Source organism: Salmo salar, chromosome ssa09 (assembly GCF_905237065.1).
Source record: "Salmo salar chromosome ssa09, Ssal_v3.1, whole genome shotgun sequence".
Taxonomy (NCBI): Eukaryota; Metazoa; Chordata; class Actinopteri; order Salmoniformes; family Salmonidae; genus Salmo; species Salmo salar.
In genome coordinates this window covers 115,091,506-115,113,923 of record NC_059450.1, presented here as the reverse complement: position 1 = coordinate 115,113,923, position 22,418 = coordinate 115,091,506, and the positions used below count along the sequence as shown (strand labels likewise).

Genomic DNA, 22,418 nt, shown 5'->3' with positions numbered 1-22,418 from the left:
GACCAGTTTACAGAGGAGTATAGAGTGCAGTGATGTGTCCTATAAGGAGCGTTGGTGGCAAATCTGATGGCTGAATGGTAAAGAGCATCTAGCCGCTCGAGAGCACCCTTATCTGCTGATCTGTAAATGATGTCTCTGTAATCTAGCATGGGTAGGATGGTCATCTGAATCAGGGTTAGTTTGGCAGCTGGGGTGAAAGAGGAGCGATTACGATAGAGGAAACCAAGTCTAGATTTAACTTTAGCCTGCAGCTTTGATATGTGCTGAGAGAAGGACAGTTTGCCTTGGACTGTTTTCCAAAACAAACAGGGAGCAAATAGAAAGGTCATTGTTTTTCTGCTGTCGTCTGTAGTTTCTCACATTAATGGCTGTCTGGCTGGGCTATGTTCAACTCAGTCAGATCCTAGCAGAGCTTCAGAGCCATGATCCATTCTCAGCTATCTATCACTGCTGAACTTGAACAGACCTGGCTTTATTTTATCATCTGCATTTTGAAGTATTGACATTAACATATGAACGGATGGCTCTAATGTTGGTCTTGGTTGTGTAGGTCATCTCCCTGGAAATACGCTCCGGTGAACTTTGCTTTTGATACGAGGACACAGGTCTGTTTTAGTTAATGTACTCAGTGTTGGCTATCTGATGAGCAGCCGGCGAACGGTGGCGTGGGAGGTGAGGTTATTGAGTGCATGTTCACTGTGCCGTGTAGTGCAGCGCAGTGGGATTTGCTGGGGGGGTTAGTAGGGAAGGTGACAGGTTTTGTCGGTGGGCTGGGGAAGGGTGGATTGGAATAGCCCCCCCCCACCCCCCCTCCGGGGGTGTCGTTTTCATCTAGAGTGGGAATACAATTCTTTGAATGCAGCAGCATTATGACACTAACCGTACAGAATAGAATTGGTTGCTGTGGAGTGAGGACACACGCGTCATGTAAACAGTCTTGTGGGGTGTATAGAGAGGTGACTGAGGGCAATATCTGCCAAAGGCCTCAATAACACACTGTAATCACAATGTGTACAGCTCAGGTTTCATGGACCTGCTACATTTCAGATGCACTATTTCCCTTGTCCTTTGAACGTGTGCATTTTATTGGCACAAAATGGCTGCTGTGCGTCAGCCAGGTGAGTGTCGCAACCAATGTTCCCTCTAAACTGAGTGTTTGGGCAGTAGCTCCGAGACTGCCGCACAGAAATATCAGCCCACAGAGAGAAGCACGAGATTGAACTTCACTCAACTTTCTAGAGCAGTGGTCACCAACTGGTTGATCGCATTCCTTGTCGATTGCCAAACATTTCTGTAAAAAAAACAACGATAAAGCCTTGATCCTATTTATTTCTTTTTTTGTCTTGGGCTGTTGGCGGTAGAAGCACCCGATGCAGCTGCCCTGTGCCCGGGAGGGGAACTGTTGCCATTTTGAACCATTGCATGTGTCTGAAGGTATAAACTCTGCCTTCCCAGGCCTACCGCTGGCCAATCAGATGGCTCAGATGACTGCGTCTGCAGTAACGTAGCAGGCGCAGAAAAAGCTACAGCAAAAGTTGATACTTTGAGATTTCAATACTTTTAAAACCATGACTATTTACTGTCAACAAATGCAGCATAGACATGCTGTTTATGAGTGAGTTCATGTTTAAGTTCTTACCCTGCACTGTCAACACTTTGTATTCAACACTTATAAGCCATAAAATGCGCGTTCTTCCTATTTCCACTCAGCGCTACAACCAGCACTGCAGCAGTAATGAATGAGGAGGAAAGTGTAGCTATAGGCTTGCATTGTTGTTAGCTGCTTGGGTCTTTTTTAATATCAAGGAATATTTCACTTTTTCTGTTCATAAGTGTAACAACATGAGTTTGTGCATGAGACAGAAATAATTCGCCAGCTGGAAGACGGTGAACCCTTTTTGGTCAGTGTCAGTGGAGGAAAGGGAGAGCGGAGGGCTGTTGAGTGGTGGAACCTCAGTCTGCTGCTCTCTCCCTCCGCTGAGACTGACCATCAGACGCAGGCACCATCAGCCCAGAAAAATAAAAAGCAAATTATTTAAGTGTATGCTCACTCAGCTGTGCTTCACAAGTAATAAAGTGTATATATATATATATATATATATATATATATATACATGCAACAATGTATTGGCAGGCCAATTCAAGCAAAGCCAATATGCTGTGATAATGTATTGGTCCTATAGCTTATTGTACAAGCCGCATTGCTATTGTACTGTTTTTAATTGGTTAATGTTGCATAGGCTTACGTTTGTCATGTTATAAAAAAAATTAATCTGAGTGGTAGATCTCTGCTTGCTTTTTGACTGTGATCTTGACTCAAAAAACTGTTGGTGACCACTGTTCTAGAGTTTCCCCTGTTAACACTACCAACGTTTCCCTTTACTTTTGATCCACTCAACACAATAGTAGCCACTTTCAATGCAACATACCAGAAAGAAGAAAAAACAACGGAAGAGATTTTGTTGTAGGCATCAGAGTAGGATTCTATTGTATTGACACGCGCTACTCAGCCCATACTCTACACAGACCGCTGCGGCATAAACAATCAGAGCTGCAGTAAGCATATATCTATCTATCTATATCTATCTATCTATCTCAATTGTGACCGATATGACCGACCACCTTGACTTTTATGTATCAAAATTTGAAATTGTGTTTTTTGCATTGGATAAAAGCAGAGCGACAGAGTTACAAAATGGTATATCATACACTGCATTTGAGGAACAATGGGAAAGTAATTCTGCTTTGAAAGTTGTTAAACATGTAACCTCACTTTTGAGAAAATGGCCTTTGAATATTTTGGTACCTACTGGAGAGCTCTTCTTTGTCTACACCCATTCAGCATCATTCACACACTCTTAAGCTTTAGCCCCTGCCCAAACTGACCAGTTTACTCACCCTAGCATAGCTGGTTAGGCTGTTTTCATGTTATACAGAGTGTTGGTGACTAACTGTGCTGCTGGCAACAATTTAATTATGTTTTTTTTGCCAACGTTTACTGACACAAGCCATATTCAACGGGTGTTGAGCGTTCTTAAATTCATCAGTTATTCTGCGCTCTGTCACACTCAGGCGAGAGTGCTCTGAAATCGGAGTAGATGGCCAGACTGAATTTACGAACGCACCCGAAATGGTTACTTGCATAGTGGAGTCTTTTTGTTAAGACATGTAGCTAGCTAGCTAAACAATGAACCATGATCACAACTCATGACGTTACTACCCTGCATGGATCTGCAGGTAGCTAACCAATATCTGAAAATGTAGCTAGCTAGACTATCTTACCCGTATACATCATTCATGGATGGACACGTCTCCTATTGGATGCCATGGTTGCCCTTAGTTTGAAAATGTAATCCGGAGACGGGTGTTTTCTCAATCTCCTTAGCTATCATACTCAATTTCCATTGATTTCAAAACTTGGTCCTCCAGAAAGTGGAGAGCAACACTTATGCAGGATTACCTAGACATAATGACCAGCTCAACTAGACAGAAGTGTGCTACAGTATATGGCACACCAATCCAAACTCATCTGTCAGCATGTCCAGCCCACTCATTATCTCAGCCAATCATGGCTAGCAGGAAGGTTGCGGGCTTTTTCTGTGGCTAAACCAACTAGGCTCATAATTTAACAATTTTATTCATATTTACAGATGGCATACAAGTTTATTCAGGCACATGAAAGTTCACATGTTCGAGAAGGCATTTTGATTAAAAAAATAAAGTTTACATTTAGACGGCACTCCTGTGAAGTAGTGACCCGCGACATGCGCCTAGTTTCCTGAAATGGATCACATATGTGTCTGTCCCATTTACTTTGAACTGGACTGTGTTTACAGCATGAGCGGTCGTGAGTAGATACAGCTCTCGCTTTGATCTCAAAAACAAGCGCGTGTAGCCACATGTGCACATGTTGTTCACATCCTTTGCTAGTTAGTGAGTTATTAGCCTAGTTATAGATAATTTGTAGTCAGCAATAGGGGAGGGATTGCTTCCTACACAAACCGTATACATTTCTAGACATCTTTGAAAAGCGAGTCGGGTAAAGAGCTTCTTTTTTTTGTCATAAAGGGGCAGTGTTGTATTTCGAGACACAGGCTTGAATAAGCTAAGTAGCCAGTAGGCAGAATGTAGCATAATGTGTCTGATTCTCTGTAATAATGGTATGTGAATAATGCACTTTATTTTAAGTGGTTTCTTGCATCAGTCTGAAGGACAAGTGGATAAACAGGTTAATTTCAAGCCCTGCATTTTTTTATTTTATTTTTGTCTCATGGAATGTAGGCCTACATTGAAGACCAAACATTGGCTGCTACCATAGGCTGAATAATATATCAGCTATTTCCATTGCTTTTGATGGTAGGCCACTATGGTAGGCCTACATTATGATCGAATAGCCACAGTAGCCTATATTGCCACTGTTTAAGCTGTAACTTAAGGCAAGTACAGCCTCAGTGTTCACAGTAAATGCTTGCTGGAAGTTGCACAGAATTTTCACAACGTTCAAGTAACTTTCAAGTTTGCGCTCAGCAGACAAAATTTGCTCAGTGCCGGGAAAAATGAGGGAACATTGGTTACAACACACACACACACACACACACACACACTGTGTGTGAACGGGCAGAATCCCTCTGTACCTATGTGGAGATCTGAGACATTTTAACAGATAGACACTGGATATTGTTATTGGCACACTATCATACTATGACACTAGTCCAGATATCAGAAGAAATGCTTTGTCTGCAGTTTTCCTGTCTGTTCAGGCAGGTCTTGGCTTGATGTTGTATTCTACGGATGTAAGAGTACACACACACACACACACACACACACACACACACACTTTAATCCCATTGAGCATTTGTATTTTACCGATCTGTTCTTCGTGTCAACGGTTTAGGTCTATGTACACAGGAGCAGTTTTTCATTTACATGGGTTCAAATTGGTCACATTTTTATGTGATCAAAGTCAAGTCTGTCTGTGTGGTGACATTTTCCTGCTGTGTCGTCCGTCTGAATGATTGGGTTTGTGTCTGACTGAGGGTTGTTCTGTTCCACTGTGTTTCTTAGGAGCTGAAAGACCTAACTCATCGAAATGAATGCCTGGACCTTAAAGGTAAGCCTATACTAAGACACACGCATACAAAGACACGCATGCACACTACCGGTCTTACTTTAGGTGGAACTGTGTGTCCCTCCAGGTGAGAAGCTGGACTATAAGGCGTGTGAGTCCCTGGAGGAGGTGTTCAAGAGGGTCCAGTTTAAAGTGGTGGACCTGGAGCAGACCAACCTGGATGAAGATGTATGTTTGTCCACACTCTTTACTCTCTTTCCCCCCCTCTTCTCCCTTCCCGGTTTCCCCCTCCTATCTTCCATTTACCGTCTCTCTTCAACTCCTTCTCATTATTTTTTCCCCTCCTATGTCCCCGTCCTGTCATCCCCCCCTCTCTGTTTTCCTTTCCCTCCCTCCCTCCCTCTGACAGGATGTCTAGTGTTTCCCAGGGTTGTGTGATTACTCTAGAGCTCTGAGTGTAAACACCATTCGAGAGGGTTGGGTTGAGAGAGACAGACGGACGGACAGACGGTCAGACAGACAGAGCTCCATTGAGTCTGACCACTTATTTCCTCAAACAGATATTTGTAGGCTTGGCTCGATGAGCGGATGAGAGACACAGACGATCAGACACAGACAGACAGCTCTACTGTAGGGCAGAGGGACACAAACCGACGCTGCTGAGTTCTTATTTCCTTTTGTAGGCTTGGCTCCATGAGCTACTCACTCATGTACAGTAAACGCACACACGTGTTGTCCATGCTTGCACAGACTATACTGTAGACCTACACTTTTATACATTCATGTGTGCATGCATAGATGCACCGACAGTACTGAAGAAATACGTCACGGTATAAATGCAGGCGCATCCCCACACTTGACTACCACACTCACTGACTGCCCTGAAAATGTTACTTAACTGACTAGGTGAGCTCATTTACCTTCGTTTCAGTGGCACTACCACAGAGTCTCCCCCCGAGGCAGAGGGTCGTGGAAGGGTACGGGGTTGGAGGGAGGCCTAACCTGGGCGACAGAGGGAAAGGCAGCGAAAGAGTGGGTGAATGAGAGAGGCAGTGGTGGCGGCAGAGCCATGGACCAGCCCAGTCGCTCTGTAGTGTGTTCCAGCTGCCTCACTTCATCAGGCTCACTGTTAATGAGACTTACTGGGCTGTCCTCCATTCTTGTTCAGGAAGTGTTGTAGCTACACCAGCCAGTCAGGGTCATCCATCGGTACTTATTTGTTTAGTTTCTTTACTTTTGGACGGTCCTCTGTCATGGTTCTGGTCAGATAGAATCTGGTGGAACATTGTCTTAGCTTATTTAATTAAAGACAATGTTCTGTTTGATTTGATTTGCATGAATAATTCCACAGGCACGGTATTATTGCTGCCCTAGCCGCAGTCATCTCGTCCACACACTCGCACGCACACTCAACAACCAGTGGTATGTTCCAGCAGGCCCCCCCCCCCCACCACCACCCTTGAGCCGGCTGGCCGTTTCCGTAGTAAGAGGTTGTGCACAACACTGTCAGCCCTTCCTCCCATAACACCTCTCTCTACATTTTTTTTTTTTTTTTAGAACATACGGCGACACTTGTTTAGAATATGTTTAGGGAATATTTCTCTTTTCTGATCTTAGTAGTTAGGCCACACTTTACACTGGCCTTATATCCTAACATTTGATCCTCTCTAATCATGTCTCTCCTCTCTTCCTCCCAGGGTGCGTCAGCTCTCTTTGACATGATTGAGTACTATGAGTCGGCCACACACCTCAACATTTCCTTCAACAAGCACATCGGCACCCGCGGCTGGCAGGCCGCAGCCCACATGATGAGGAAGGTGAGAGGTCTTGACCTCTGGGGGTGTGAAATCAATGGTAGAACAGAGGATGTGTGATGCATGATGTTATCACCAACTATCTTTTATGGATTTTCTAAATGATTTTCGGAATGTTTTATTAGTCGTATGTATGGTATACGCCGTCCAACGAAATGTTTACTTGCAGGTTCCTCCTCGACAAAGCAACAACCAATAAGAAAAGTTAAGAATACATGAATGAAGTAAATGGCTCAGTAGAATAGAATAAACATTGTATAATACAGGAAGGTGCCATTTATAGTCCAATATTTTGACTTTTAGGGAATGGGGTCAAGTGTTTTTAAATTTGACAGTATTTAGCAATCATAAAAGTAAGGGATTGGCTCTTTAAATGACACAATGGGTAGAATCCAGCAGCATGTGTTGAATGCATTTAAATCAACGGGGTTTGCAACGTGTCCTATCCCCTGAGTTGATGAAACACAGTGAGTCATTAGTACTTAGTCCACATCGGTTTAGAAAGACATCTCCCCTGGGCATGTATGATGATGAGACTTGCCTGCGGTCTCCAGCTTAAGCACCTCCTGGGGCGGCGATCGGATGCTCGGGCATGCCTAAGGTTTTTTGTAGTCATATGTTCAGAGCACATACACGCATGCGCATTTTTTGGCTTACGTGTTAGTGTAGCAGGCGGGGATCTGTGAAACTCACTCCTCAGCGTGAAGCGCCGCCCCGTGCGCAATTTGAAGGCCTTTTTCAATAGTGTGATGTATAGAGAGACGCTTCAGGAGGGAGGTCACGTGTTTGCAAGGCAGAGGTCCTGGGATTGAGCCTCTGAGCCAAATCGCAGGCGAAGCAGTACTCTGAGCAAGCAGTGCGACGTCCTTTACATTTGCAGAGGTGCTGTGCGTGTCTGGACATGGTTATGAAAATGTTATCATCGCTGTATGGGAGTTGTACGTATTTGTTAGAGAATAATGGTATTGGCTTCCAGTACCAGCCAGGGGATAATGCTCTTAACTGGCGCGGTGACGTGAGTCATCACTATCAGAGCTCTGATTACAGATTACGGGAGGTTGCTGGATTATGGAAGAGGTCAGGTCACAGTTAAACCCGAAGGGGGGTGTGTGTTTGTGTGTGTGTGTGTGTGTGCGCGCCTACCTGCCTGTCTGCGCACGTTGTTCCCACACCCAGGGATGCTGGGAGGATTATCCAATATATATTTCAAGGACGTCCTCTATACGAGCGCGTTTGTGCACACATGGTTAAGGGCACATCGGCATTTTTCCCCTAGCGACCTTTCGGTTACTGGCCCAATGCTCTAACCGCTAGTCTACCGGCGCCCATATTAGCCCCAGCGTACAGTACGTGGGCTATAGATCACCGGCTTACCGAAGACGCAAGCAAAACTGTCTGCTGTCATGGGTTAGCATGTCTACACGGAGGAGAAAATGTTGTTTCTACCTCTGATTGTAACAAGAATGTGTCAGTGACTCATGAGGTCTGTAATGAGATCTAGAAAACAGGGCTCCTTTCTTTGTACAACTGCGTATGTAAAAAGGGCTAAATAAAATAAATGTGATTTTGAAATTTGTGTTTTTGTCTGTCCCCAGACGAGCTCACTGCAGTACCTTGACGCCCGCAACACGCCCCTGCTGGACCACTCTGCCCCGTTCGTGGCACGGGCTCTCCGCATCAGCGGTAGTCTTGCTGTACTGCACCTGGAGAACGCTGGGCTCTCTGGACGACCACTCATGCTGCTGGGTAACAGGACAGGAAGAGGGGAGACAGGAAATCATCACTGTGTTAACCGAGAAGTTTTTTTGCCTCCATTTCCTCATCCTTCAATCATTTGTGTCTCCCTCCCTCCCTCTCTCATCTCTCTCTCTCCAGCCACGGCTCTAAAGATGAACATGAACCTACGGGAGCTGTACCTGGCTGATAACAAGCTGAACGGCCTGCAGGACTCTGCACAGCTGGGCAACCTGCTCAAGTTCAACTGCAACATCCAGATACTGGACCTCCGCAACAACCACATACTGGACTCTGGTAGGGATACAGCTCGCTGCTATCATCTCACCAGCCTCTTCACTCTGTTTCTCGTCCAGTCATCTCTCGCTCCCTTTCTCTCCCTGTCTGAACCTTTCTTTCTCACTCTTTCTCTCTCATTCTCTCTCTGTTTCTTGTCTCTGTCTCTCTCACACACCTTTTCTATCACATGACAACCTCATAACCCAGTGTTGAGTTTTCCGTCTCGTAGTCCAAAATACAGAAATAGTTGCTCTCTGGCTCTCGTTTCCTTGTAACAAATAATCTGTACATGTTTTGAAGAACAGCATTCTCTAACCACAAACGTATTTTTTTTTATCCCAAACTAACCGCATGCTCAACCCTTACCTATGACCCTAACCTCAATTCTTACCCATGACCCTAACCTCTCTCTACCTCTGTGTGGTGTACAGGTCTAACCCTAACCTCTCTCTCCTCTGTGTGGTGTACAGGTCTAACCCTAACCTCTCTCTACCTCTGTGTGGTGTACAGGTCTAACCCTAACCTCTCTCTACCTCTCCCTCTGTGTGGTGTGCAGGTCTGGCCTATGTCTGTGAAGGCCTGAAGGAACAGAGGAAAGGCCTGGTCACTCTGGTGCTCTGGAACAACCAGCTAACGCACAACGGCATGGGCTACCTCGCAGCTGCACTGGTAAACACACACACAACAAAAAATAAGATGTTTTAATGTCACATGCACAAGTACAGTGAAGTGCGAAGCATCAGCAATCATGTGCGTGCACACACATACAAATGTAATACAGTCATTAGGGTTGAGGAAACTGTGGTTTGCATGTGCTCCCTGGACTCTGCTGATTAAACAGGTCTGGAGCCTGCCTCACATGTCCCCCATATAAAACACACTATGAATCCCTATGGGTTCCCTGCAGAACCATAGACATGCGTTAGTTACATTGGACACCATTCTGTACATGAAGTTCATAACACGGTCGAGGCAAGTTATACAGTTAAATGAACTGTAAAGAATCCCACCCATATGGCTAATGTGACTGACGGTCAGTCAGGTTTTGCTTCCAGTGATGTCAATAGCAGTGCAATGTAACTCTTTGGTGTGCCCTTTCCCTCCCACTGCTATCTCCCCCGCCCAGCCTGTCTCAGGCTTGTCCTGTCAGGACAGAGAAGCTGGGTACAGGCCATTATCACTGATCCGGTTGCCAGGAGAACTGGGCTCAGCTTTAAAGGCTGTGCCTTGAATTAGGCATGGTAGTGATGTCTATATCTAGGCCTGTCAGTCAGTGGGATGGTGGCTCATGCACATACTAGTGCTGCTCTCAACAGTCCGTTTATCATAGAGAAAGATCATGTTTTGACCGTGTGGAAGACTAGCAGGCATGTTTTTCAGACTGGGTGGAAGATATTGTGATTAGGGATGCACGATATATCGGCCGACATTAGCTAAAAATGCCAACAACGGTATCGGCCCGATGTCTGTCTAGTTTAACGCCTACGTTAAAAACCGATGTCAAAGCTACCGTGCATACCTATATAACGTAAGGGCATGACGTAATAACGCCGCGTAACATTTTGCGCTACACGTGCAACACAGCATTCCTAACCTAGCCCACACACTATCTGCTGTGTGGATTGAGCAGTCAGCAAGTCGAGCAGTCATTTGAAAGAGTAAGAACATTTCAGCGAGACAACTCAAAGGCGAAATCCATTAAAGCCAAGATAATGGAATTTGTTGCCCTTGACAATCAACCGTTCTCTGTCGTGGGTGATGTTGGCTTTCGCCGACTGGTCAAGCACCGGTACACACTACCAAGTGCGCTATTTTTCAAATGTTGCCCTACCAGAGTTGCACAGTAATAGCGTCACTGCTATTAGCTTCACGACATACATACTATGGAACGCCGTTTGGGTCTTTGCATGTCAAAAAAGCTACAGTAGCACTTTCAAAGCTGTACAAAAAAGTCTGCAAACAAGCAAACACCGGTCACGACTGATGCGTTTACAATACCGCATTGGTAATGAAGCATAATTTGTTTGACCGCAACTTTTGGGGTAGCTAACGTTAGCTTTAGCTTGGTACCTAGCTAGCACAAATACAACCAGCCTGAAAACAATGACCAGTAGAAACTACAGTCATTTTCATTATTATTAGCAATGATTTAGGAATCCTTGTGAGTAAGTATTAGCTAGGTAGCCACTTGTTGTTTGCCTATTGAAATTGAACTTCAGTTCAGGAAAATAAATAGCTAGCCAGCTACTTAACCCTGTTTCCCAAAGCTAACGTTATAAGCAGCCAGCTAGCTTCATCTGGCTAGTGATGCTCGACCAGACCGGGTTATGTGTTGTGAAGCTAGGATTATGCACAATAGTGGAATTTGCGTTTTGCCTTCAAAATAAAAGTATGTCATTGACAGTGAAGCAAATTAATACAAATGGTATAATTATGCCAAACTTTGATTTTGAAGGCTAACCGCAAAGTCCACTATTGTGGCTAATCCTTATTGTGGCTATGGGTCCGACCACCATTAATCAAATAATAACTGTCTTATAAATTAGGGTTATTTTAGATGACACCTAGCTCTGAAACAGATTATGTTGTGTTATTTGACACGTCAAATAGTGTTATTTGACATGTATCTTTTTTGACACGCAAAGACCCAAACAGCATTCCATTTATACGCAAAGACCCAAATGGCATTCCATAGAAATCCTGGTTAAAAATGAAACGACTGAACAAATGAACATCGAAACAGCACAACAGCAAGTAAATGAAAGAAATAGGTTTTGATTATGTTTTACTGGTAATGGGGACATAGATAAATGCCAACAAAATAACTTTTTTGTCAGTGTGTGTGTGTGTGTGTGTGTGTAACATTTATTTAACTAGGCAAGTCCGTTAAGAACAAGTATTTATTTACCATTTACAGATGACGCTGGGCCAATTGTGCGCAGCCCTATGGGACTCCCAATCACGGCCGGATGTGATACAGCCTGGATTCGACCAGGGATTGTAGTGACGTGTGTGTGTGTGTCTGTGTGTGTTAACTATTTAACTGGACTGCTTATCGTTTTTTTTGGCAAGGAAAATATTGGATATCGGTATCGGCCAAAAATGTCATATTGGTGCAGCAGTATAAATCATTGTGATTTATACTGTATATCATCCAGTTGGCATGAAGCCTAGTCGGACCCCCAGATGGACAGGTTTGGTATGACTGATACTTCCTACCTCACCATATCAAAATATAGAAATGAAAGGCAGCAGCTACTAGAATGATGTCCCTTTAGATTGAGGAGTGTGGGGGGTGTTGGGAATACTGAGGCCTTCTGGGAATGTTGGCACGTAGACACGAGATTCCGGGTCTTCGGAGAGGCCTGTCAGCTAGCATTCCCATCAGGGACTGGGTCCAGTGGTGCAGAAGACACGCTCTGGACATTCCTCTAACACTCATGCAAAAGATCCCATGACTGCAGACCTGCCAGCATGCACGCATTTTGCGTACCAACTATGCAATTCTCTGTCCATGTACGCAGGTACGAGATCCAATTTAAAAGTACGCAGAAATGAATAGGGCTTGATTTATTTGTAGTTTTTTAAACATTTTAATAAAAATAAATCCACTGAGTAAATCTAACATCCTGATTCTCGAGCTGCAACACACAGACATGTACGGAGTTTGTGTCAATGGACATTGAGATGAATACATCATTATTTGACGTTGCTACCCTGTGTCTGCCCCTCCTCCTGTTTGTTGTGATGCTGAGTTTGCCAACTGTCAGCTGTACGTAAACGCATGAACAAATCCCTTTTCGAACATAAGATGGACATTCAGTGGGCTCTAAAGTGACAGCAGTTCACTCGCATTTGCTAGTGAAAGAAATTAAATGCAAATATGAAAAATAACTGGTCGCATTTGTGCGAGTATGATATACATATAATTCTGCGTCCCATTAGTTATATTTTCCACGTAATGTTACGAGGATCACGCAACCTGATAGACTGGTACTGTAATTATGATCCAGGTCACAAAAAGCATTACAAAAGTATAATCCAAAATAAATATAAACGTCTTGGCATTAAATGGAGTCAGGGGTTTACAAGACTGCCCGATGAAGAATGAGTGGGTGTCCGGGATTAGCTATAGAGGCAATGCTTCTAAAATGTCTTTGCACTAGACTTGCGAGTTGCGCGCGCCAAATTGGAGATTCGTCTGGTACTCTAAGAAGTTGGACAGAGTTGGCAGGTCTGTGACTGCCTCCACTGCACTCTCATAATGGGAGAGAGACATGCACATGTAGGCACCACGTACAATACATTGTTTTTACTATACTGTACCAGTCAACAGTTTTGACCCACCTACACATTCAAGGGATTTTCTTTATTTTTACTGTTTTCTACATTGTAGAATAATAGTGAAGACATCAAAATTATGAAATAACACATATGGAATCATGTAGTAACCAAAAAAGTATTAAACAAATCAAAATATTTTATATTTTAGCTTCTTCAAAGTAGCCACCCTCGTCTTGATGACGGCTTTGCACACTCTTGGCATTCTCTCAACCAGCTTCACCTGGAATGCTTTTCCAACAGTCTTGGATGAGTTCCCACACATGCTGAGCACTTGTTGGCTGCTTTTCTTTCACCCTGCAGTCCAACTCATCCCATCTCAATTGGGTTGAGGTCGGGTGATTTGTGCAAGCCAGGTCATCTGATGCAGCACTCATCACTCTCCTTGTCGGTCAAATAGCCCTTACACATTCTGGAGGTGTGTTGGGTTATTGTCCTGTTGAAAAATAAATTATAGTCCCACTAAGCACAAACCAGATGGGATGGCGTATCGCTGCATAATGCTGTGGTAGCCAATGCAGGTTAAGGGTGCCTTGAATTCTAAATAAATCACTGACAGTGTCACCAGCAAAGCACCATCACACCTCTTCCATGCTTCACGGTGGGAACCACACATGCGGAGATCATCCGTTCATCTACTCTTCCTCTCACAAAGACACACCGGTTGGAACCAAAAATCTCAAATTTGGACTCATCAGACCAAAGGACAGATTTCCATCGGTCTAATGTCCATTGCTCATGTTTCTATGCCCAAGCAAGTCTCTTCTTCTTATTTATGTCCTTTAGTAGTGGTTTCTTTGCAGAAATTCGGCCATGAATGCCTGATTCACGCAGTCTCCTCTGAACAGTTTGATGTTGAGATGTCTGTTACTTGAACTATGTGACTCTAGTTTACATACACATACACCTTAGCCAAATACATTTAAACTCAATTTTTCACAATTCCTGACATTTAATCTTAGTAAAAATTCCCTGTCTTAGGTCAGTTAGGATCACCACTTTATTTTAAGAATGTGAAATGTCAGAATAATAAAGTGATTTATTTCAGCCATTATTTCTTTCGTCACATTCCCAGTGGGTCAGAAGTTTACATACACTCAATTAGTATTTGGTAGCATTGCCTTTAAATTGTGTAACTTGGGTCAAATGTTTCGGGTAGCCTTCCACAAGCTTCCCACAATAAGTTGGGTGAATTTTAGCCCATTCCTCCTGACAGAGGTGGTGTAACTGAGTCAGGTTTGTAGGCCTCCTTGCTCACACACGCTTTTTCAGTTCTGCCCACAAATTCTCTATAGGATTGAGGTCAGGGCTTTGTGATGGCCACTCCAGTACCTTGACATTGTTGTCCTTGAGCCATTTTGCCACAACTTTGGAAGTATGCTTAGGGTCATTGTCCATTTGAAAGACCCATTTGCGACCAAGCTTTAACTTCCTGACTGATGTCTTGAGACGTTGCTTCAATATATCCACATAATTTTCCTCCCTCATGATGCCATCTATTTTGTGAAGTGCACCAGTCCCTCCTGCAGAAATGCACCCCCACCACATGATGCTGCCACCCCCGTGCTTCACGGTTGGGATGGTGTTCTTCGGCTTGCAAGCCTCCCCCTTTTTCCTCCAAACATAACGATGGTCATTTTGGCCAAACAGTTCTATTTTTGTTTCATCAGACCAGAGGACCTTTCTCCAAGAAGTACGATCTTTGTGCCCATGTGCAGTTGCAAACCGTAGTCTGGCTTTTTTATGGTGGTTTTGGAGCAGTGGCTTCTTCCTTGCTGAGCGGCCTTTCAGGTTATAGGACTCGTTTTACTGTGGATATAGATACTTTTGTACCTGTTTCCTCCAGCATCTTCACAAGGTGCTTTGCTGTTCTGGGATTGATTTGCACTTTTCGCACCGAAGTACGTTCATTTCTAGGAGACAGAACGCGTCTCCTTCCTGAGCACTATGACGGCTGTGTGTTCCCATGGCTTTTATACTTGCGTACTATTGTTTGTACAGATGAACGTGGTACCTTCAGGCATTTGTAAATTGCTCCTAAGGACAAACCAGACTTGTGGAGGTCTACAATTTTTTTCTGAGTTCTTGGCTGATTTCTTTTGATTTTCCCATGATGTCAAGCAAAGAGGCACTGAGTTTGAAGGTAGGCCTTGAAATACATCCACAGGTACACCTCCAATTGACTCAAATGATGTCAATTAGTCTATCTGAAGCTTCTAAAGCCATGACATCATTTTCTGGTACTTTCCAAGCTGTTTAAAGGCAGTGAACTTTGTGTTTGTAAACTTCTGACCCACTGGAATTGTGATACAGTGAATTATAAGTGAAATAATCTGTCTGTAAACAATTGTTGGAAAAATGACTTGTGTCATGCACAAAGTAGATGTCCTAACTGACTTGCCAAAACTATAGTTTGTTAACGAGAAATGTGTGGAGTGGTTGAAAAACGAGTTTTAATGACTCCAACCTAAGTGTATGTAAACTTCCGACTTCAACTGTACCTACATCTTCAAAGTGATCGATACAGTCATCTGGTGGTACTGTGTTGTACTTTCCTTCGTATGTCACAGTATATTTTCTGCCCACTGTCCTATGCTATGTGTAAACCCTGTTCCTCTCTCTCGCTCTAGCCCTGTACCCAGAGTTTGGAGACCCTAAATCTGGGCCATAACTCTGTGGGGAACGAGGGGGTCCACAAGCTCAAGGACGGGCTGATCTCCAACCGCTCGGTGCTCCGGCTGGGCCTGGCGTCCACCAAGCTGTCCTGCGAGGGTGTGTGTGTTTGTGTGTGCGCATGTGCGCATGTGGTATATGTCCTTATTTTGCTATTTACAGCTATTACAATCATTTTGATTGAAAATAAAACTCATTGTGCATGTAAACGGAGCTGTTGGCGTGTGAAAAGGCATTGAGCTGAGCCCTGTACCACCATCTCTCCCCCTGTACTGTATGTCAGGTGCCGTGGCGGTGGCAGAGTTCATCGCCGAGAGTCCCCGGCTGCTGCGTCTGGACCTGAGGGAGAACGAGATCAAGACGGGGGGTCTCATGGCCCTCTCTCTGGCCCTCAAAGTCAACACCTCCCTCCTACGCCTCGATCTGGACCGAGAGCCCAAGAAAGAGACTGTGAGAGATGGGGGAAGGTGGGGGGGTGATGGGGAGAAGTACAGAGTGGAGGGGGAACTGTATGCATTTTGCCCTTTTTGTAATACATTGTCAAGATGAATTGTGTTGTCCAGGGAAAAATATTTTTTAGGAATGGGGGGGGAGTAGGGTTGACGTAGATGGGGGAACATCAACGTATAAACCCCCGATCTCTCCTAGTGCTCATCCCTCTCTTTTTTCCTTCTGTCTCCCAGGTGAAGAGCTTCATCGATACACAGCGTTCCCTGCTGGCTGAGATCCAGAACGGCTGCAAGCGGAACTTCATCCTAGCTAAGGAGAAGGAGGAGACCGAGCAGCAGATGCATTCGGCCTCCATGGCCGAGATCGCCACCGAGGACAGAACCGTAGAGGAAGAGGAGGATGGAGCTGATTCCGGCGAGCATGTTGAAAAAGATGGGAAAGACAGTGAGTGTGAGGGAGGAGAGGAAGGAGTAAAAGACACTGAGAGCCTGACTGACAGCCAATCGGCAGTGCGCTCTGAGGGAATAGTGTTGCCTTTGCTGTTGGAGTCAGACTCGGACACAGACGACGATGAGGAGGAAGAGGTGGTTCTCTCTAAAGCTCCCTCCGTCTCCCCTGTCCCCAAACACACTAGCCCTTCACTCCGGGCAGCGACAACCCAGCACCCCCTCAGTGCCTCACAGATGCCAACCGCCCCCTCTACCCCACCAGCTACGGGGGCTTTCATTTCAGGGATCACCGTCACGGAGTCCACGGGCTCCCCCGGTACGCCCCCTTCGCCGGGCCGCTGTATCTCTGTGTCGAGCCCCGGGAGGGGCCACAAGATCTTCATGGTGACCAGAGTAGAGAGCCCCTCTGACCAGCAGCAGGTTCTGGGGAAGATTGGCCTGTCCAACCCCCAGGCCTCAAAGGAGCCAGTGGTGTCACTAGTGAAGCAAACCACACATCGACCACAGCCCCCTTCACAACCCTCACAGGAGGAGGTGAGAACAGAACAGGCACAACCCCAGACCACGCCACTGACACAGGAGGTGAGACAGAGCCTGACAGAACAGACACAACCCCAGACAACGCCACTGACACAGGAGGTGACACAGAGCCTGACAGAACAGACACAACCCCAGACAACGCCACTGACACAGGAGGTGACACAGAGCCTGACAGAACAGACACAACCCCAGACCACGCCACTGACACAGGAGGTGAGACAGAGCCTGACAGAACAGACACAACCCCAGACCACGCCACTGACACAGGAGGTGAGACAGAGCCTGACAGAACAGACACAACCCCAGACAACGCCACTGACACAGGAGGTGACACAGAGCCTGACAGAACAGACACAACCCCAGACCCACGCCACTGACACAGGAGGTGAGACAGAGCCTGACAGAACAGACACAACCCCAGACAACGCCACGCCACTGACACAGGAGGTGAGACAGAGCCTGACAGAACAGACACAACCCCAGACAACGCCCACGCCACTGATACAGGAGGTGAGACAGAGTTTAGATGAACCACAGACAATAGATCCTAAACAGACGGAGCAGAGTCCTGTTGCGCCAGAGGAACCTTCTTCAGAGGAGGCCGTGGTAGAGACTCCTAATGACCCGTCTGAGACGCTAGAACTACCATCCAACCTCCTAACCCAACCCACAGAGGAGGAAGTCGAGGGCGTTCTAGACAGTTCGCAACCTGTACTGGCGGAGCAGAGCCCAAGAACAGCAGCCCAGCTATCACACACACCGTCCCTTCCTACAGAAGATGTAGCAATTCAATTCCTAGCATCACCCCAACAGACAGAGCAGATGGTAGAGACGACTACAGAGCCCCAGCTAGAACAGTCTGCTGTTGAGCAGCAGTTCACTGAAGCTGTGCTGGAAGGAGAGGAGGAGGAGAGTCAGGACCCAGTAGAAGAGACACTTTGTGAACAGGCAGAGTCTCAAACCAACACAGAGGAGGAAGATGAGATGCAGTCAGAACGGCTTCCACAGCAGGAACAGAGTTCGGGACAGGCTAGTGACACAGTTCAGCAACCGTTAGCGCCTCAGCTAGCGATGCAGACTAACACTAAGCCCCTGGGGGGTCTGCTTCTAACAGCACCACTCCAGTCACAGCCTGAAACAGTGCAGCCGGACTCTGAGCTTCTGCCCCCAGAACAGGAACCGGCAGAGACACTTCCACAGGCACACCGACAGATGGTGACAGAGAATCCCTCTGAGCAGGGAGCCACGGAGAGTGTAGCAGAACAGGGACTATATCTGTCAGAGGAGGAGCAGCAGCAACTAGCACAACAGGCACTTCCTGTGCAGGTGGAACAGCAGCAACAACAACATCCTGTTCTAGAGCAACTACAGCAGCAGCCTCTCCAACCAGAGGGGCAATCACAGACCACCCTTCCCACCGAGCCCTCACCTGTTCCAGCCGAGACAGACACTTCTCTGGAGGTGGAGGACCGTAGCTCCCCTCCCAAGGCAGAGGAGTCCCCAGACGAGAGCTCCACAGACGAGGGGGAGAGCGTGGAGGAGGTGGTGGGCTCGGCCCTGCCCAACGGCCTGAAGCCAGAGTTTGTCCTTCACCTGCTGGACCCCGAAGGCCCCAAGCCTGGGCCTGGCAGCTGTGTGATGGAGCACGGTGAGTCACAGGCTCTGAGGGAACACCCTGTCTGTAGTGTGACAACAGGGTTGTGACCGACACATGATACAGTACACACACACACATAGTACACCTGCAGACACACACAAAGTCTGACAAAGTGTGTGTGTGTGTGTGTGTGTGTGTGTGTGTGTGTGTGTGTGTGTGTCATTCTGCAGTGAGTGTGACAGCAGAGCTGAGCTGTGGTCAGGACCTGGAGGAGCTGTTGCTGGAGGCCAGCCTGGAGACTGGGAGAGACGCACCATAGCCCTGTCATGGTACGCCTACACTAACTACAACGACACATTTGCGATAACGCACAAAATGAGACGTCGTTATTTGATATAGTGTAGGTTGGCCAATGTGTTCTCTAATGTTGGTCCTTTCTGTTTTTTCTGCAGTGGTTCTGTAGGAGAGAGGAACACAGGACTCGTATCGTCTGTGTCTCGGTGACTCTTGTTGCTCCTACAATTTTTTTTCTTCCATTGTCATAATCCCACAACTCACCACCACCACCTCTATGACAACAGAGGACCAGTTGTCATCTAAGTAAAACACCAACAAAATAGAAAAAAGACACAAAACAATAATCATTGAGCTTCATCACAGCACATAAGGAATTAACTACGTCTTCACTCGAAACGCACACACATATTTTAAAGAAAGTAATAAAAAAACAAGAAGAAAGGAAGAGAATCACACTAACCTTTTGCCTATCACTACATTCCGTCAATCAGGAACCACACTCATGCAGGTACCAGGGAGCTGGGGGGGTAGAGAGGGAAGGAGGGGCTTAATCACTGCTCTAACCCAAGACACAGGACACACACTGCTCACCCCCTGCTCCACCCCGACCTGTGTTCTTGAAAGTGTTGTGAGCGTGCACACTGAGACAAAACCTTACTATTGCCCTCTGCTGGAGGAAAGAGAATGTGCACAGCTGTGTGTGACAGTGTGGGACCCAGCCAAGAGGACCCACTGGCTTTTTAGTGTGTCATTCTCTGACAATGACAGTTAGGCACAGAGGGTTTTATAACCAAGGAGGGCGTGACAGGAGAAGGTATTTGTCTTGTTAGTTTTATTTGTCCCCCCCACCTCGTAAGGGATCTCTGCCAAAGTGACCGCTTTCTTTTCTGTTCCTTCCTCTCCGTTCGCTTTGGTCCCCTCAGGAATCTTCTCCTCCAGTCTCTCCAGCAACGCTCTGGAACACCCAAACCATCTGTCATCTGCCAAAAACGCGCTGTCTCGGTCAAAATTTATTTTGGGATCAGATAGCAGAGTTACTCTAATCTAAAGCCTTCTGGAAACCTCTGTAAATGTTGGATGACAAAATATCTGCCTTGATGGAGTAATGCTGTTCATTACAGAGTAAGTCTACCCTTCTTTTTTTCCTCCACCGGACAGTTATCAGACATTATTTTCCAGATGGATTTTCATGTTTGTCTGACCAGAGTGATTAAATGTAGTGTGACACTCAATAGGAGTATAAAGAAAAAGTAGTTCTGACTTTGTCTTTCGTGTCCTCCCCTCTTTCTTTCAGTCTTCTGCTGGTACAACACTGTGCCATCTCAACACAGGATTAATGTTGCCTTTGACTCGACTAGGTTTAAATTTCATCTCCTTTTGTTTTGCTGCTTGGAGAAATCAGTCGTTTTGTATTTATTTTATATGAGCCTTTAACTTTGTGATTTATTGTTCTCCCCTTCTCTCCCTCTTTTTATTAGTTATTTTCCATGGGGTTTGCTTTTAAAGATTTCCCCCCTTTGGTGTATATTTCAGATTCAAATTAGAGCAATTATTCCGTAGAGTTGTTTTTTTTTGCGGGGGGGGGTCTGCGGTAAATGAGACTGCTGGGTGGAAGGATCAACGGTTATGGCAATAGGGAGGGAGAGTGAAGTTATGAAAATAAAGGAAAAGGACATTTTCCTAAGGAGGGGCAGTGTGAATGGTGGTTGACATCACTCTGATAACACATCGACTGAGAGACTATCCCTGTTTTGAGACTTCACATCTTAAACACTACTGTGCTCGGTTAAGCTATGGCCACCTGGGGCTGCTGGTGTTTTCCTTTCTAGATATAGATATACTGTATTACTCAACAGCAGCTACTGCTTAAGACTCTTGTAGGCCAGGAGGACATTGATTTGAACACAAACAGGTGGGTGAAAGTTTGAGTGAACTTCCCAACAACACTGAGGACACGTAAGCCCTGAATGCCCAACACTGTGAACCTATGGGCCAGCTACCAAGGGCCCTATTCAACTGGTATCCAAAAGATTCCAGGGTAAGGCAAAAAGGTGCTTTCTTACAGTGCAAGAAGAATACAGGTTTTTCTCAACTGCGGGATCCTCTGGATATAGGTTTTGGTTGAATAGAGCCCCTTGTTTCAATCCCTCTGTTCCGTCTCCCCTGGTCAACCAGGTTGTTTTTCAACCCAAATCGTCATTGCTGTGCAGCCCTCACTATTTGTAATGCTTAATTTCTTTTGTCATTTTTAATTATTTGTTAAATTAATTGAAATGTGCTGGTAATCACATATGTATGGCAACTCTTTTTGTTCCTCTCTCTCTCTCAAATAAATGCATGTAATGACTAATGAAGTGACTGGGAGTGTTTCACTTAAAATACTCTTTGGGAACTGCATTGATTTATTGGATATTCTGCATGGAAGTGATTGGGAGTTTTCTGAAAGTACTTCATTTGACGGACCATCATATTTAGTACAAAGTACTGCAGGTCTGAAAATCTGTTCTGCACTGCTATTCCGCTGGTAAGTACTATTCAATCACCAAGCAAAGTAAATGCTGCTAGTGTTTCCATAATGTTGCTCAACGGTAATACTTTTTGTTTGTTTAAGCAAATTAGCCAATGGCTAATTTATTCCGATGTAGAAAAGAGGAATTTATTGGTCAACATGGCATGGACCTAAAAAGGCTTTCTATAAGAGGAAGGAAATGGGATGGGTTTAACTGACAATGTCACAGCACAACAGTTTTATAGAGACTCTCAAGTTAATAAAATTGGTATTTGTAGGAGGCCTTTGGTAGTGTTTCCTAGGCCTGATCCAAGCTGTTTCTAACCTACATTGTACAAATTCTGGAGCTTTGAGACATTAGAACCAGACTAGAGAGAGACGGAAGGGATGGATGGAGTGAGATGCCTATGCAAAATGACAATCACCTTTGTTGGTTTCAGGTTGGTATGATGTTCTAAGGTGGCGATATAGAATTAGAATACCCTGCATCTCAATGAGTGTTGCACTGTCTTATGTTTTGAGGTAGGGGATGTGACCTGGTCTGAGGTGTATGAGGCAAGGTGATACTGCTTTGTATGGAAGGAATTAAGACGGTTAATGTAAGAGGGTTACATGTAGTAATCCACTTCACTTAGAACCACGGACACAATCAAATCAAATTGTATTT

The 22,418-nt window shown here is 45.4% G+C and overlaps 1 protein-coding gene across 2 annotated transcripts in view; it reads left to right on the top strand.

Annotated features, from left to right (window-relative positions):
* LOC106612384 (protein phosphatase 1, regulatory subunit 37) overlaps window positions 1-21,592 on the top strand; it is a 62,189-nt gene extending 40,597 nt beyond the window's left edge. The window contains exons 4-15 of one of the 2 annotated variants that reach the window (XR_006771126.1): window positions 5,065-5,110; window positions 5,196-5,296; window positions 6,766-6,885; window positions 8,478-8,628; window positions 8,758-8,913; window positions 9,452-9,564; window positions 15,867-16,008; window positions 16,193-16,359; window positions 16,593-18,996; window positions 19,176-19,274; window positions 19,398-20,364; window positions 20,537-21,592. Coding sequence is in view for 1 of the 2 variants with exons in the window: in XM_045724371.1 (XP_045580327.1) it covers window positions 5,065-5,110; window positions 5,196-5,296; window positions 6,766-6,885; window positions 8,478-8,628; window positions 8,758-8,913; window positions 9,452-9,564; window positions 15,867-16,008; window positions 16,193-16,359; window positions 16,593-18,996; window positions 19,176-19,264 (3,489 nt within the window). In the remaining variant the exon portion in view is untranslated. Of the gene's footprint in view, window positions 1-5,064; window positions 5,111-5,195; window positions 5,297-6,765; window positions 6,886-8,477; window positions 8,629-8,757; window positions 8,914-9,451; window positions 9,565-15,866; window positions 16,009-16,192; window positions 16,360-16,592; window positions 18,997-19,175; window positions 19,275-19,397 lie in introns of both variants that reach the window. The other variant, XM_045724371.1, reaches the window with a different exon arrangement.
* The last annotated feature ends 826 nt before the right edge of the window (window positions 21,593-22,418 follow it).